General features: G+C 46.8%; 1 protein-coding gene across 1 annotated transcript; it reads right to left on the minus strand.

The window, feature by feature from the left end:
• Positions 1-4,833: 4,833 nt before the first annotated feature.
• On the minus strand, positions 4,834-8,298 carry LOC128277459 (E3 ubiquitin ligase RNF157). The gene is made up of 6 exons (XM_053015914.1): positions 8,076-8,298; positions 7,894-8,012; positions 6,878-7,819; positions 6,527-6,661; positions 5,234-6,461; positions 4,834-5,167 (listed from the first exon to the last, which is right to left on the minus strand). Exons 1-5 carry the CDS (start codon positions 8,164-8,166, stop codon positions 5,256-5,258), a joined length of 2,493 nt encoding a protein of 830 aa, XP_052871874.1. The 5' UTR covers positions 8,167-8,298; the 3' UTR covers positions 4,834-5,167; positions 5,234-5,255.
• Positions 8,299-11,735: the final 3,437 nt, after the last annotated feature.

Below are 11,735 nucleotides of genomic sequence, written 5' to 3' on the forward strand. Positions count from 1 at the left end.
GTGCTTCCGTCGAAGATAAAGCGGAAAAGTAATGCTTACAACAGCACGATCAGCAACAGCAAATCGGCCGAGGAAAAGGATCACTACGAATCTGATCTGGAAGACTATGATACCGACTCTCCGGCGGAACCGCTCCCTCTGTATCAGCAGCGTGAGAATTACTTCACCTAAGAATCGCAACATTCGGCCCGCTAGATGCTCCGGTGAACGAAAACGAATATCAGTTGACTTTCCGTCCGTGTCGTAGAAATCTTTCCAACCGGAGCTGTAACACTCAGTGCATCGCATCTCTTAACCAACAGATTACTAGCGAAAGAGCTTTCTGGTTCATGAAGCGACCGTGTAGCGTGTAATTGCGAGTGTACATTAGAAAGCCTCGTAACTCGTTCTTCCAGGCACTCACATACCATCAATGTGCCATTTGCTGTCGATAGCAAGCTCATTGATTAGATAGAAACTATTTATACAAATGTTTTTCCTTTACGTTTGGTACCATAAATATTGCCACAGGATTTGTCTGCCAGCGAAGTATTTCAGTTTTATGAGCAGATGAAAAATGAGGATGAATCTTCATATTTTTGATTGAAGAAACCACTTTTAGCCCTTCGTTCTGTGTTCAACATCCCGTGTCCAGTGATGTAAATGTATGTTCCATACAGCAGTTGTCGGTGCAAATTGATACTGTTGCTAGAATACTGGTACTAAATTTTCCAAAGATGCCACTAATCAGTGGCACTGAAACCACAATTCTAAAGCATTATTCTGCGGGCTTTTATCGAAAGATGTTAGAAACAAAACCTGTTTTCACTCAGAAGTCATTAACAAAAACCTGTTCTGAAACATTTAACATGAGGTGCTCGTAATATGAACTTGAACCTGAGGCGTTTCTGCCGAACTAGCATCGAGATGATAGTCTAACTCGTTTTTATACACAAACATAGATTTTGTAAAAACTATCAGAATGTTACCAGAAACGTTCTCTTCGGCAGCTTGCTAATTTCGCCATCTACTGCTGCGTGTACTGAGCGTATGGGCAATCACTCTTTAGTACTGCCATCAGACGGTTTCCTATCTAATCAAGAGACGCTTTGCAGCGACCAACAACCCTTTCCTGGATAGCAACGACCGATCCTACATCGGTTTGCATCTTAGATTTATATCGCGTACTCAAAGATATCATAAAGGGAAGGTTTACACGAACGTTGCAACAATTAGTAACACGGACCGCGGTTGACCGAACTTTACGCATTGGTTCCAAAATTGTTCATCGACGTATTCTTCTAGTTTCCGTGCCCTATTTTTACAATTCTTTTAATAATCCTTTTGTTTTCGTTTGTTAAGACTTTTAAACGACTAAGGTGATGAGAATCAGTTAGGGTTCAACAGTACATAGATGACGATAATGAGATAATGGAAGTGACTATATTCTACAACGTTCGTACTGACAACACTTTACCTGCCTAAGTACGACTTATACTATTACAGCAAAACTATAGTATCAATAATATAAAATAAACAATAAAGTATTATATATATCCCGTAGATCACAGAACTTTACAGAGCTTCTACAACAGCAATTAAACGCTCGGTGTGGCATGGGCACTGAACTAATCACGCTGATTGAGAATAGATTCATCACAAATTGAACCATCATATCATTACAATTGGCTTCTGTCGCCGACTAAAAGAAACCAGAGTGAGCGATAAACGAATGATTTGAATTAAAAATGTATTCAGCTTGCCTCATATCATCGCAACATTCACCATTCGCTCAGATAGCGTGTAGTTAATCGAACACAGCAGGTCATGTATCCTAGTAAACCGAGAAGGCCTCGTATTTGCTCAAACGACGAAAAAAGACGATAAACACTTACCATTTAAATTTAAACACAGATAAACTGTTGTCAATTATGAATTATTGAGATTTGCACCAAAAGCTTGTCGACGTAGTTTTTGCTGTGATTGAATTTTCGTTGACAGGGAAAAAATGGGACAGAAATCATGAGGAGAGAGACAAAGAAAGGTAGGGTAAGGAAGATAAACTTCCTAATAAAAGTAATTCACACCTCTCAGCTGCCATATGGCCGCTCTCAAATTGAATCTAGAATTGATAAATCCCACTAAATTCCTCAACATCTATAGACTTATCGTAAATACATCAGCTAATCGTAGGCGCACGGCACAACGTACACGACTTTGTAGATCCGGTGAGTTCACGTCCCTTTAAATCCAGCCGAACTACTACCGACAACGTATTTTGATAATGTTTTACCACTCTTCTCATTATTTGCTCAGTCAATTTAAGAAACTATTCGCGCAAAAAAACCCATACTCTTTACAGGGGTTAGTGTTTAGAATGACGTTGGGTGAAAAAACAGTTTCAAAATCCCAGTATTGAAGGTGTCAATTCAGAACTAAGTTTGTGCAGCTTCTTCCTCGGAGCTCTCAATACGACCAGCAACAATTTGCAGTTGTTAACCACGATCGCGTGAGGTTTAGTTTATGCTACCAACAAATTGTACATTGATTTACATAATTATACTACTATTGGTTAATTTCATGCTTATACCGATTGCCAACGCGAACGTTGCCATAATCCGTAGTGAAAGAAAGGCTTTGAGGAATGAAAACATGTCTGTGGGTGTAAAGTAAGCGGCAGTGTGCTCCCGGAAATGTTAGGTCAATATTTTAAACCCTTCCGTACAAACAAAATACGACAAAAGATACTATTTTATGGACAGCAGTAGGTTGTGTAGTACAAAAGCAAAAGATAAACACGGTCTATATCGGCGCTGTTGTTGGAATGGTGCGGCGTAAGATATATCGCATGCTTTCGGAGTGTTCTGTGAGGACAGAGACTCGCTCGCTTGTTCATCCGTTTCTGGGAGTGAAATTGTTATTAATTTTTAATTAAATAATCTAGTTTAAAAGACAAAAAATCGACACCAAGTCATTTTTCAGTGGAAACCCGTGGCATGTGTGCTTTGGCTAATTTCTCCTTTCGCGATTTTGTTACTGCCATACTATAAATCACCCGTGAGATGATAAGCTTTGTTTTGATGTACGTAGTTTTAAGTCATTGATTACGATTGAAAAGAAACATTACATGCAACAGTGTTACATTCCTTAGATGTGCTGTAGTTAAATTTTGTTTAATCATTTAGCAATATACCTCTCTAACGGCAAAGAAACTATGAATAAGGGGCAGATGGAGGCACGTTATACAAAGAAGCGTTATAAGTTCTTGCTGGCTCTTTTCCGTTTGTGTTTTTCCACACCATGCCAGAGGATACAATTTTAAACATAGAAGCAATTAGCGAAAGCAGGAAATACCGTAGACAAGTAGCGCGCCTAGAAACTCAAGCAACACCAGAACAAATCAGTTTTACTCTGTCACCCATCACCGTTAGAAGCAGCAGAAGGTTGAGATGAATCTCTGCCAATTCCCCCGGTGCTCTATGGGAATACCAATTCAGTTTATCGTAAGCAACGACTAAACGACTACACTATGCTGACACAATGGATATACGAGTACGAACACGCAAACAAAAATAGTACGTAACATGTTAAATTATTATTATCACTATAATAAGAGTAAAGTAATTAATAAACTGTACTTGTTGACGAAATTTCTTGTGAATGCAACTCTCTACACAAACAACAATACAATACAGTACGCAATAAATGAAATGAAGCCGAAAAATGGACATAAAAAACCTCCCACCGATGGGTTTCAAACGAGACAGTTTCTTTCAATTGGTTCCGAGTTCACTGCTCTGGTTTGTAGTGAATTTAATTCACTAACTCTCCATCGACTAGACAATGCTATTTGTTTCTCTTGCTTCCCATCGATGTGCAATGCCAACGGAACTAGATGCACTTCGATTCCCCCCATTCATCATCTAGGTCACTTTCCGCCATTGTTACTGAAGCTGCTCGGAGTGCTGCGCGGCCTGATCACTGGAAAGTTTTCCTTTTGCGACATTCCGGGGGTGTGTTTAGTTTCCTTCACCTTTAACCTGATTTGCGGCTTACAGTAACGTCCAAATAAGATTGCAAGCTTATCGGATATCTTTGTTCAATGCAATTGCACTGCTTATGTTGAGCTGTCTGTTGGCCACAACCATCGGTGGGAATTGCATTGAAATGTTTGAATTCAACGCAATGTATGCCTTCGTGGTATCTGCGTGATGCGTGTGTGTTCAAGAAATGCTAGGCGCTTGTGGAGCTACTACCCTTTCCCTTCCGAAGTGGCCGAAGGGAACCAAACGCTTGAAGTCGACCTTTTAAATGCTTCAACCCACTAACTGATCACCATTCGAGTGCGTGGATCCATCAACGATAGGTACTTGCTGATCGTTTGTTGGATGATTATTCCGGCCACGAGTAATGTGGCGGTTACAGAGAAAGGTGCTGCTTCTGCACTGTTTGGTGGTTCTATTGCTCGTGCTTATTCTCGCGATAGAGCATACTGAAGCCTCACCACTGAAGCTGAGACGACAAAAGTTGGTAAGTGTAAGTACTGTTGTTGTGGAAGTGAAATATTGTTGCACCGTTTGCCATTCGTTCACAGAAATTTGGACGCATGATCACACGCACGATCAACAATGCCATGTATGGTGTTTTCGATATATTCGCAGGATGATGCAATCGGTGCGATGGCTTATGAATAAAACCATTAAGGGGATGAGTTTCAAGGTTTCGCCTCTTGCTTTCCATTTACGATCTGATGACAGCCTCGTGATCAAGTACGAACCAACAGCAATAGAATATGCAACCGATCCGTGGTTTTTGAATATGAAAATAATATTTTATTACAGCTAACAGAGCCACAGTTTTCTTTATATCAAACGTCAATCTACGCGCGTATCGGTAGAAACACGGGTGTGATGGGGCCAAAACTGTAGAACCTAAACCTAGCTACAGGCGTGATCCACCTCGGGCAAGCATGACCGCGGTGGTGGGCACCTTTCAAAGGGGGTCAACGAAACGGGGCACGAATTGTAATACAGGAAACATGCGGCTCACAAACCCATACGCCGAAGAAGTTTGGTCCGTGCCGCGCGGCGCTCTCGTTCGCTAAACTGGGGCGGTAGATTTCTTTTGTGGCTTTCACAAACTACTGCCGGGGGAATTCGGGAAAACAATCAACGGAATCCATTCGTATCTGAAACAAACGTGGAGAAAACGACAGTTAATGGAGGTGTACAACGGAAAGCAACTCGACACCTACCGCATAGACGCTGCGTCTCGACTTAATCACTCTCCATGCTGCACTCGGCAATCTTCGAGACGACGCTGTGCCCATTGGTGGTGGAATCGACCGAACTAAGCGCGTGGGTTGGAGTATCGTTCGGCACGGCACCGGATGAGAGCAGCTGCCGCGTGCTGGAACTGGACGAGTAGCTGTCGCTCGAGCTTCGTGTGGATGTTTGCGAGTTGCCACTGATCGGACTGTCCGGCAGTGAGCCCTGCTGTGACGATTCTTCCTTAAGCACGGACAGTGCCGACGGTGGCGGTGGAACGGCACCGCCGGTGGCCGACAGCAGCTGCTTGCGTCCCGCCGCAAGCTCACGGGGCAACTCGTCGTCCATCGCCTTTAGCGGACTGGTCGCGGGCGGATCCTCCGGTGTGTAGTAATCTTCTGAATCGTCCGCCACGATCGAGATTATGCCACCAGTTCTAGTGCCCTCTCCCCTACCGGGGTTGTCCACCCCGGCTATGCCGTTACTTTCGCCTCCAAGCCCGTCACCACCGTCACCGAGTATCGCGCCCTTCAACAGCTCCGTGATGACGGCCGATGCAATCTTCTCGTTCCCTACGCCGACGCCATCGTTGCCCCCGAGGTTGGCCCCACTGGCCCCAGTCAGCAGCTTCTTCATGGCACTGCTGTCCGGGTGTTTTTTCGTTTCGTAGCTGCCCGACTTGCGCAGCAAGGGCGCCAACTTGTCGGCATCGCTATCATCGTCGTTTTCCGTCAAATCGGCCAGCTTCAGGCCGGGCAGTGGTCCCGTGTTGGTTGCTATTTTCTCGTGCACCAGATGGAAACCGATCGCTTTGTCCGACGGTAGTTTGGCCGTTTTGCCAGCGTTATTGTTGCCAATGCCGCCGCCACAGTTAGCATTGGCAGCGATCCGATAAAGGCTACCCTTTTCCCGGGGATTCTTGTCCTTGCTGACGGGCGCTCGCTGCATCAGCGGCGAATGCTTGGAGAGAAGCTCTTTTTTCGTCGGAACAGTGGGCGGATTGGAGGCGGAAACCGTCATTCCAGTGCCGTCGGCAGCAGCACCACCAGCTCCACTATCGCCATCAGAAGTGGCAAGCAAATGCATCCGTACTTCCGTGCCCACGGCGGTCGGTTTCTCCGAGACAACGTTACCGTTGGCGAGCTCACCATTGCTGCTGTGTTCGGTAGACGATTTGGAAAGCTTGCCCCGGAAACCGTATCCATTTTCGGTGTTCTGTGCCAAAAAAAACCGACGATCTTAAACCTTTCTACCATGACCCGATAACCCGACCCACGTACCCGATTGCCATCGCTTCCATTTTCCGTTGCGGCACCATTGTTGTCGCTGCTGGTGGCTTTCGTTGACACCACCGGTCCGTTCAGTGCCTCGATCAGTGATATGGTCTTGTATCCAGGCGGAATATTATCAGCACCCTGTCGAAGTCGCGCCATAAAGAGAAGCACAGAGTGAGATTTAGTGGACAAAGAAAATGCAAATATGTGACCAACAGTTATCACCCGAAATTGGGCAGATTAACGCTGTGCTTATCTAAATGGGCGCTTATCACTAAGCGATGCCCTTTTAACCGTTTTAAGCGATGCCTTTTTAACCGTAAAACTGTAAAATTGCACCGCCATCAGTTCACTTACATCGGTTGAGTTCTGCGTGGCCGGCGTGCCACCGCTACCGGCGGTTAATCCGCTGCCCGCCGTTGCGTCTTTCTGCACCGCTCGGATCTGCAGCAGCGCCCGGAACGGGGCTCGACAGATCGGACAGTTGTTGGCCTGATAGCGCAGTGAGTCGGCGCACGAGTTGCACAGACACAGGTGGCGGCACGGAAGGATGAGCGTGTCCCGCGTGTCACACATGCAGATCACACACTCGCTACCATTGTCTTCCGTCTCCTCGTCGGTTATCGACTTGCTGGTCAGCTTGTTTTCGATACCATAGATTTCCTGCAGCAGATAGCAGAGGCCATCGACGAAGATTTTCTGCTTCAGCGCACGCAGCGCGTACGTTCCGTCGGAGTGATGGTCGATCACGCAGATCGTGGCGTGCGACTGCCGACTGGTGCTCGCGTCGTCCCCCGTCGTAGCGACCGTTCCGTCGCCCACCACACAGTGGATCACGACGGGCAACGTGTCCTTGTCGACGCCGTACGTTAACTCGTCCTCCGCGTACAGCGCCGGATAAACGACGTGATGCGGGGCCGAAAACAGTTGGTTGACGCCGCGCTGAAAGTGAAACGTTTCGGAGGAGAGGGCCGATTCGCGCGACAAGTAACTCAGCCCGTTCGGGCCAATGTCCTCGATGCAGAAGTAGTAGATCGTGATCAGGCAGGCGTAATCGGCGTCGAACACGAACTCGATATTGTACCCATTGCTGACGCCAACGGCCGCTTTTCCCGGTGGCTCGCCGAGAACACTGCCAGTTACGTTGGTCGCCGTGACCGCGGTGCTGTTGGCCAGAACCGGTTTGCCACCGTTGCCGCCTTCGGCCACCTTCACGAACCGGACCGATTCTTTGCGGATGTTGACCAAGCTTTTGAGAGTTTTCGTAGGTTCCGTTGCCTGGGGCGGTGGATAGGGAAACTGCAAAAAGGGAACACCACCAAACTGGTTAATCAAATAAAGGCCCCATGTGGCGCCCCGTCGTTCCAACTCACTGGCGTAGGTTTGGAGCCCAGGAAGTTCAGATCTGCATTCTCCCCGAAAAGATACGCTTCTGGCTGTGGCGTATCGAACCGTTCGCCACCCATAATGAAATGCGTTCCGAAGTAGTTCCCTGTTGGTTGTGAGTGGACAATCTGGGTGATGGCGAATTTGGCACACGACGGGACACACTTACCCGAACGGGGTGGATACTTGTAGAGATGGTTCAGGCTCAATGCGTCCGTCTCCTCGACGGTCGCATTTTGTCTGCTCGCAAACAGACCCATTTTACTACGCTCGCAACTAACACACCGTGGAATCACACCGAATCAGTTACGCCGTTAGCGTCGCAAGGGTCGCATTTTCGCACCATAAATGCAACTGCTGCTAATCACGACGAGCTGGAGAGTTTGCTGATTTTCTTTCTTTTGGGCCGAACAACTTCACCAGTCAATGACGATGACAGCACGATGACAGCCCAAGGTAGCTAGCAGCAAAGATAGACGACAGATGAAGCTGTATTTCAAACTGTTCTTTTAGGAAGAATCTTCCTAAACTCTTTTTTCAACATTTTTGTTTCCTTCTTCTTCTTTGTGTTTTGATTGAGTTCTACGTTTTGCCTTCTTCTTCTTCTAAAAATGGATGTTGTCTGTCTGTCAGCATAATTTGGGTTGTTTTCGAGCAAATCGAACCAAATTCTGCATGCGGGAGTTTTGGAGAAGGGGAAATGTTTGAAACCCCTCTTCTCTTTACAAAAGGCGGCTCCCACACAAAATCTGGGTTATTGTCAGCAAAGCTCGGATAATTTTAAAGCAATTTGAGCCGAATTCAGCTGGTGCGAGTCTTGACATGTATCCAACGGGAAACAGGAAAGGAAGCCGATCGGATACGACACCGGGAAACCCAATCATTAGGAACAGAGGAGTAATGGGAGGCGGGAAGGGAAACTGAACAAATACGTCACCGGGAAGGCGTGAGAAATGAGGCGTGGTGACGCGCCTCGGGCGTTTGTTTGAGAAGCGTTTGTCTGTTGCTGAGAAACTTGAGGTTTTATCAGGCTGAGAAAGTACAGGATAAGGATATGAAATGATCGAGGAGCTTTACCCATTGCCTTTTCGGGAATTTCGAAACAACTAATTATTACCATCCGAAGTATCCAACCCATGAGCTGTTATTTAAATGTTTGATAGAATACTTATTAGTCTATTTCTTCATCCAAACTTAAATCGATATTGTCTACTTGATTGATGTGTCTTATTTTGCTGCTAATAAGCTTTATTCTGGCAGCTAATGGTTATTAAGATGTTCCTAAACCTTTCTATCAAATCTTTATCTTCATTAACAACAGTACTTGCATGCTCAGGATCTGAACTAGAGGCGCCTTCTAAAGCATAGAAGTGTTTTCTAAATAAGCCTAGCGTACACGAACGGATCGGGACGAATGCAAAACTTACCAACGCGCCCAGCATTCTTGAGCACGTGCGTGTTCGACAAACTTACGTTCAATTGGCGCGGGCTACCGGATTTATCTCGGCTAGGTTCGTCACCGTTCGTCGTCACTCCTATGCTCTCACTTTTTAAAATGCGCGGGACAGAAAAGCAGAACCATTCTGTGCATAATAATTTCATGTAACGATGCAGTTATTTTTATACTTGTCGCTGTTAGGTTATGCTTCTTCTGATGACTATCAAAACTGTTGTGGAAATATGTTGGTGTTTGCCATCGCAATCATAAGTGTGTGGAAATGTGAAACGGTTTAAGTCAGTTTGCACATGCTTAATCCTTTTGCTGGTCCCTTGGTCTAGGTACTGTGCCCGCGAATCGCTCCTTCGTCCGAATTTTTCTAATCCTCTGCCGTGTCTGTGTGTGTCTCTTGTTGCTCTTATCGTTGCTGCTATCCTGCGAGTCCTGTTGCGTTGCCCGGCGGATATCTCCTGTTGCGTTCCTCCAGTTGTGTGTGGGAGAGACATCTAACGTACCGTACAAATCCTTTCGAATCTGTGTAGGTGTGTGCGCGTGGTTAGTACGTAGGCTGCCGAAGGCTCCAAGGCGCTGCAAACTGGCCATAGTATGTCAGCCCACGAGTTCGAGTAATCATATCGTAAATACACGCACAACGCAAACGTAACGTGCTTCTTCGCTCTCTTTCGCGCCAGTATCCTGGCGGCTGGCCCCAGCAGCCGAGTGGGAGCCGAGTCGCCCAGGCAAAGGACATAGGATGAAATATTCAACTGGTTGGCTGCTAAGCGGTGCTGGTGTTGGTGAGTGCGCCAGGACACTCGACGGGGCCAGGACTCACGCGCGTAGTATTCGGCCGTCGTCGTTCAGTGCCTGGATACGTTTTGCAAAGTTCAAAAGCACTTTTTTGTTGGTTGGTTGGTTGATTTATTAAAGGGCTGTAGCAGCGTCCGAAGTGATTTATGGAGCGTTTGTAGTTCCGTTTTTCTTCTGTTCACGCGCGTGTGTAACTCTATTGTGTCCGTCGTCGCTGCGCTGCCGCTGCTGCTGCCTGTGTGTGCCATTGGTGGGCCCCAGTTTGTGTAACTTTAATCGCTCTTCATCATTCCGTCGACCCCGCCACTGCCGCCCTCATCCCGCCCCCGTGCTGTCCCGTGCGTCTTCGATGGGGCGCACATTTAATTGTTACAATTTCACTGCACGATCTCTCCGCCTCCACCGCCGGGACCCTCCTGCGTTCTATTGATTCGTCGTGTAGCGCGCGTGGCACGGTTTTTTCTTTCGCGGAACTTTGTCCACTCCGTAGCACCGCATTTCCAATTGCTCCAACGAACCATGCACGTGTGCGTGGCCGTATGAAAAAATCGGGGCTCGGACAGAGTTTCCAACCAACAGCCAGGCTTCGAACAGGCTTCTATCCATTGCCCGAACCAAAATCCGTTTTTACATTTCTCTGAGGCTCGGGATTCCTCTACGCACAACGGACGGACACCCGACCGACAGGCAGGAAGAAAGTTAAGAAAATCATCATATCCGGGGGCTGTTGGAGCGTGAAAGTGCGTGTGTGTGTGCGTCCAGCGTTTTCACCGTGAGATTCGTGACAAGCGGTGCGAAGCGAATATGAATGTGAAATTCTTCGAATAATCTAAAGCGAGAACAAAGGTTTGTGTGTGTGTGTGTGTGTGTGTGCGTGTGTGCACGTTGTGACGACGATGAAGTGCGTTTGAAGAATTCGTTTGAAGTAGCAGTATCCAGTAGTCTCGGTGTAACGTGCCTAATTATCACGCCAGCCGCATTCCGTGCGTGGGTTGAGGCGCTTAGCTGAAGCGCGAAAAGTTTTACGACGGCCCCCCCCCGGGTGCCTGGCAACGACAAAGGTACTAACCACTCGTTTGGTCCTTCCCTTCGCTCGCCCCCGGAACATGAATCAGCTCGAAAGGTCCCTGTCAGCCCCGGGCAGCTTAGCATTTTCGGGTATTGCTTACGACATTTGCTCAACATTCCTTGTGCTTTGAGTACGCAAAGTAGATCCGTTTTTTTGGAGTGAGCCTTCATCTTACTTTAAGGATGCACTAATGCAGCCAATGTACCCCTTAGCAGGATTCGCCCACATTCGAGAAGATGATCTTCGTAAGCCTACAATAATTCCTGTTCGATGTGGGTGATTTTGAAGGCAATGTAAAATCGTAACGTAAATTCTTGTTCAGCTCAGTTGTTTGTCAGTTGACACCTGCTTCATGTTCCCATCCGAAGGATTAAGGTGATTACATAAGAGACATAAAGTTACGTAGGATAGTTTTGAATCATTGCTTCTAACTAGTCTTTCAACTGACAAAACTGTACTTTTTTTGCTCGTAAAAATTGAACCTCCAATGAATCAATGTTCCCATGCAGTTA

Source organism: Anopheles cruzii, chromosome 2, assembly GCF_943734635.1.
Source record: "Anopheles cruzii chromosome 2, idAnoCruzAS_RS32_06, whole genome shotgun sequence".
Classification (NCBI taxonomy): domain Eukaryota; kingdom Metazoa; phylum Arthropoda; class Insecta; order Diptera; family Culicidae; genus Anopheles; species Anopheles cruzii.

Bases quoted from the DNA above. Each gene is read 5' to 3' on its own strand.
- LOC128277459 (XM_053015914.1), bottom strand. From the start codon at position 8,166: ATGGGTCTGTTTGCGAGCAGACAAAATGCGACCGTCGAGGAGACGGAC. The intron at 6,662-6,877 runs GTAAGTGAACTG...CGACTTCGACAG, and splicing joins CCACGCAGAACTCAACCGAT to GGTGCTGATAATATTCCGCC. The intron at 6,462-6,526 runs GTACGTGGGTCG...TTTTTGGCACAG, and splicing joins ATGGAAGCGATGGCAATCGG to AACACCGAAAATGGATACGG.